Source organism: Tupaia chinensis, unplaced genomic scaffold, assembly GCF_000334495.1.
Source record: "Tupaia chinensis unplaced genomic scaffold, TupChi_1.0 Scaffold000275_1, whole genome shotgun sequence".
NCBI classification, from domain to species: domain Eukaryota; kingdom Metazoa; phylum Chordata; class Mammalia; order Scandentia; family Tupaiidae; genus Tupaia; species Tupaia belangeri.
This window is the reverse complement of record NW_006159757.1, coordinates 8,246,803-8,250,893: the sequence shown is the minus strand read 5'-3', so window position 1 is coordinate 8,250,893 and position 4,091 is coordinate 8,246,803. Positions and strand designations below refer to the sequence as shown.

At 40.8% G+C, this 4,091-nt stretch overlaps 1 protein-coding gene across 1 annotated transcript in view; it reads right to left on the bottom strand.

Moving 5' to 3' along the window:
* Positions 1-4,091, bottom strand: part of IL2RA (interleukin 2 receptor subunit alpha) — a 42,329-nt gene that overhangs the window by 13,013 nt on the left and 25,225 nt on the right. Inside the window, exon 2 of the mRNA XM_006150059.3 lies at positions 36-224. Coding sequence (XP_006150121.2) covers positions 36-224 — 189 coding nt within the window. The remainder of the gene's footprint in view (positions 1-35; positions 225-4,091) is intronic.

Genomic DNA, 4,091 nt, shown 5'->3' with positions numbered 1-4,091 from the left:
TCTTTCCCTTGGTAGTTATAAAAGGAACCACTTACACATGCTTTCACATTGACACTTGTCATCCCAGGAAGGGTGGCTAGGGTTTCCTGCACAAATCACGAACGGGGACCCATTTTTTCTGCGGAAACGTTCCTTGCATTCACAGTTTAACATGGTGCCGTGCTTGTAGGCAGAGGCTTTGAATGTGGCGTATTTGACTTCTGGCGGATTATCGTCACAAATCTCTGCCAAGAAAAAGAAACATATTAGGAGTTCAAGTATCTGTTTTATTTGTTTGTTTCTTTGCTATAGGGCACAGGTCATTGCTGGAGAGAGACAGAGAAAGGGAGTGTGAGAAATCACCCTTTAGGGGGAATGGTCACACTGAAATTCCTTCTCCTCCATTCTCCTCTCAGGATTTGGGGCATGAATGCACCCATGCCCATGGCTTTTTAAGCCACTGGATTCAGGACTTAAACCACTTGATCAGCCATGTGGGATCCAGTCATCTTAACCTCCATACCACCTGCTGGCCCACATCCACATAGTTAAAATGTAATAATTTAATTGCATATTTCTTCACATTTAAAAAATGATTTATACATATGTCTCCCCCTCCCCCACTTTTTTCCCCCTAGGGAAGAAACTAAAGTTGCTTCTGTTGTTCTTTAGAAACCTTTGGACCTGACGTGGTTCTAGAGTTCACTTCAGCCTAGTTCCTCTCCAAAGTATAGTATATCGCAAACTAAGTGAGTATAAATGCCTGAGATTTTATTCTGAATATGCTTCACATCAACCAAGTATACACAGAAAGAGGAGGGCCAAGGAATGTGAGGAAAGCCATGTAAATTTAATTGGGGGACAGAATGTGTCCAGGTGAAATACTTTTCTGGATAAGGATTGTCAGATTTTCTGTAATGATTCTGTATCATTTTTGAAAAAATATACATATAGAACTTCATTCCATGTCTGGCAAGTAGGATATGTGTATTTCTCACCTGCATGCCCACTTTTGGAGTTTACCAACTACCTCCTCATTCCATGAAGCCCTTACCTCAGTTCCCAGAATAGATGCTTTTTGTCCCACTAAGGACACCAGAAGGAGTCTTCAAACACATAACTATTAAGGGGAAAATGGTGCTGGTTTAATCAGAAAAATGATCCTATTGTATACTTTGCAACAAGAACCACTTCAAGAGATTATACTTTCGGCTGGATGAAGGAAGTAGATTGGGGATGGCCAGCACAGGAAAAGGTGAGAAGACAAGAGCCTCTGTCTATCCATGGAGCACACACAGAGACCCATCCAGGCTGGTTGCTGTACTCATTGCTGGTGGTTGGCCTGTTGTTTATTAATCACTGAGGTTGGAGCGAAGCTTCTCTGTGCTCTTAGACTCTGCCAGCATCTGGTCATCTTGAAGACCACACCCACAGTGGCTCAGGACTCTCCTGAGTTCTCCAAGAACCAAAGATGGGGAGAACTAAGACTGCCTGGCTCACCTCTAGCCAAGAAGTAATTTGAATGAGCACAGTGGGCCAGCAGCTATAGTGGGACAGGTAATGTAAGTGCTCGATAAATTCCAGTGATCATAATGAGGTATTAAAGGCAGCATAGTGCAAAGGGGAGAAATATAGGCTTCTGAATTCTATCCCTTACAGCTTACTAACTATATCGTTGTATTGTTTTTTTTTTCTGCTCTAAGGCTCAGTTTTATGATGAAATAATTATTTTACTGATTTAAAGATTATACAAAAGAGCATACTGAAGTGTCTTGCCGAGGGCCTGGCAAATAACAGGTGTGGAATAGATGCGAGTTCTCTCTCTCCCTCTTTTATTTTTTATTTTTTTGCTGTTTTGAAAAAGAGAATGATCATCAAATAGAGACTTGGCTAAAGTTTATTTAACCTTTACCTCCTGCAAAGTCATCTCTCTAATGCCTGCATCATTGACATCATTTGCTGGCCCTCGTCGTATGGTACTACGACCAACATTTTAAATGTCAGAAGGCAAGTCTGTTGCTAAACAAGATACTGATAATAATCAGAAAAACCAATGAGGACTTCTGCTTTCAACCATGCTATAGGAACTGGAACCAAAACTTACCTTCCTGCTCAGACTATAAAATTGGATGTATGTAGCAAGTGTTTTTAGGAATTGAGCAGTTTAGGGCTGCATTACTTGGGAAGAGGGAAATGCATTAAATGAAGCACGATTGCCTTGGCTTTCTTCCTGGGGCACTTGCTTGCCAGGCAGCAACTAAGTGGAGCCCAAGCAGAAAAGTGGTCTCACTAACCTGGCCTGACTGGGATTTGTGGGTTGTGGGGTCCTGAAGAAGGGGATACCACACACTGGGGGTCTATCAATACATCAAGTTCTTAGCCAGGAGCTGAGCTGAACATGAGCAGGGCAGGGCTCAGTAAGGCCTGGCATAGATTGTTCATCGTGGGGGCTGAAAGAAGAACAATTATACTGAATTTTATTTATTAAAAAAAGGCACCTGGGGACCCACAGATGGCATAATGGTCATGTTGCTGGACTCCCACATAGTTGATTGCGGTTCAAGTCCCAGACCTGGCAGCTTAAAACTCACTCTGGGTGCACCTGAGTGTGTGCTCTAAATCCCAAAAAGAGAGTGGAGGAGAAGGGATTGTGGCATAGCCATCCTCCCAGAGGGGGGTGATTTCTTCTTGTCTCTTCATCTCTCCAGTGAGTGCATGTGCCCTATAACAAAACTTCTCTCTTAAAAAAAAAAAAGGCATCTGATCCGTGGATTGTAGTTTTCCAATTCTGTTCTAGAGAAAGACATTCCTAGGATGAAGTTCAAACCAAAGTAGACCTCTTTTTACAATGATTAACATCAAGCCTGACACACAAAAGGATGTACCAGTCATTTAACTGCCTGTCAAAACAAAATTCAATACCATTTAAAGGAAAACAACATAATGCAGATTCTCTATAATGTGTAATTCACAATATTCAGCAAATTAAAAAAATTCTAGACATATAAAGAAATAGGAAAACGTGACCCACTTTAAAAAGCAGTCAATAGAAACAGACTTTTAACCAATGCAGATTTTGGAATCAGCAAAGAGTTTAAAACAATTATAATTAATATGTTCAATTATTTAAAGCAGGAGACAGCAAACTATGGTCTATAGATTGGTTACCATTCATTTTTACTAATAGAGTTTTATTGGAACAAGACAAGGTCCATTTATTTCCATTTTACCCATAATCATAAAGAAATTTACCAAAAAACTTCTGAGTCTTCTTATCTGGAAAATTCTGAAACATTGCTTGAGACAAAGTATTTAAAAACCTAAATAAATGGGAAAACATGCACTGTTTATAGATTCACCTTAAATCAATCAATTACAATAACAAACCCAACGCACTTTTTATTAGACTACTGCCTCACCATCTGGCCCCCAGAATTTTCTTTAGAAGGTGGGAAGGTGGATATTTTCCTCCCTGTACTTTCCTAAATCTTTTTTTTTTTAAATTGCCAGAGGGCACCTAGGTTCACCAGAGAGAAAGACAGGGAAGACAGAGAGAAGAAGAAAGCACCCACCCCCCAATGAAATATGGTCATGCCGAAATCCCTTCTTCTCCATTTCTCCATCCTGCTGGAATTTTGGACATGTATGCATACATTCCCAGTGAGTAAGCCACCAGAGTTGGGATTTGAATCATGTGATCCAGGGCCCTTAAACACTAGACCAAGGGATTGGCCCTTTCTGTAATTTTTACAATCTGAGTTGTGCACAACTGTGGTTTAGATGTCATTTTCCTCTTCTGAGAGAATTTAGAGTGCCCAGTGTTTACGGACAGTTGGAAAAGTTTAGGTTACTGACTTGGGGTGGGAGATGAGGCAACACTCAGCTTGGAATGTGGGGTGCTTGTCAGGAGACATACCACAGCCACCGAGGTACATTGATGTGGCCTTCCCTTTTAGCTTTTGTACCTTTTATGTGGGCTGAGAGAAAAAGAGACAGCAACTTTTATTAACCCTGAAAACCCCAAGGGCTTTGACCTGGCATGTACACTAAGAGAGTGTTAAACTGAGCTCTTCTGATGTTGAGCATCTTTCATAACTTTTTTTTTTTTTTTT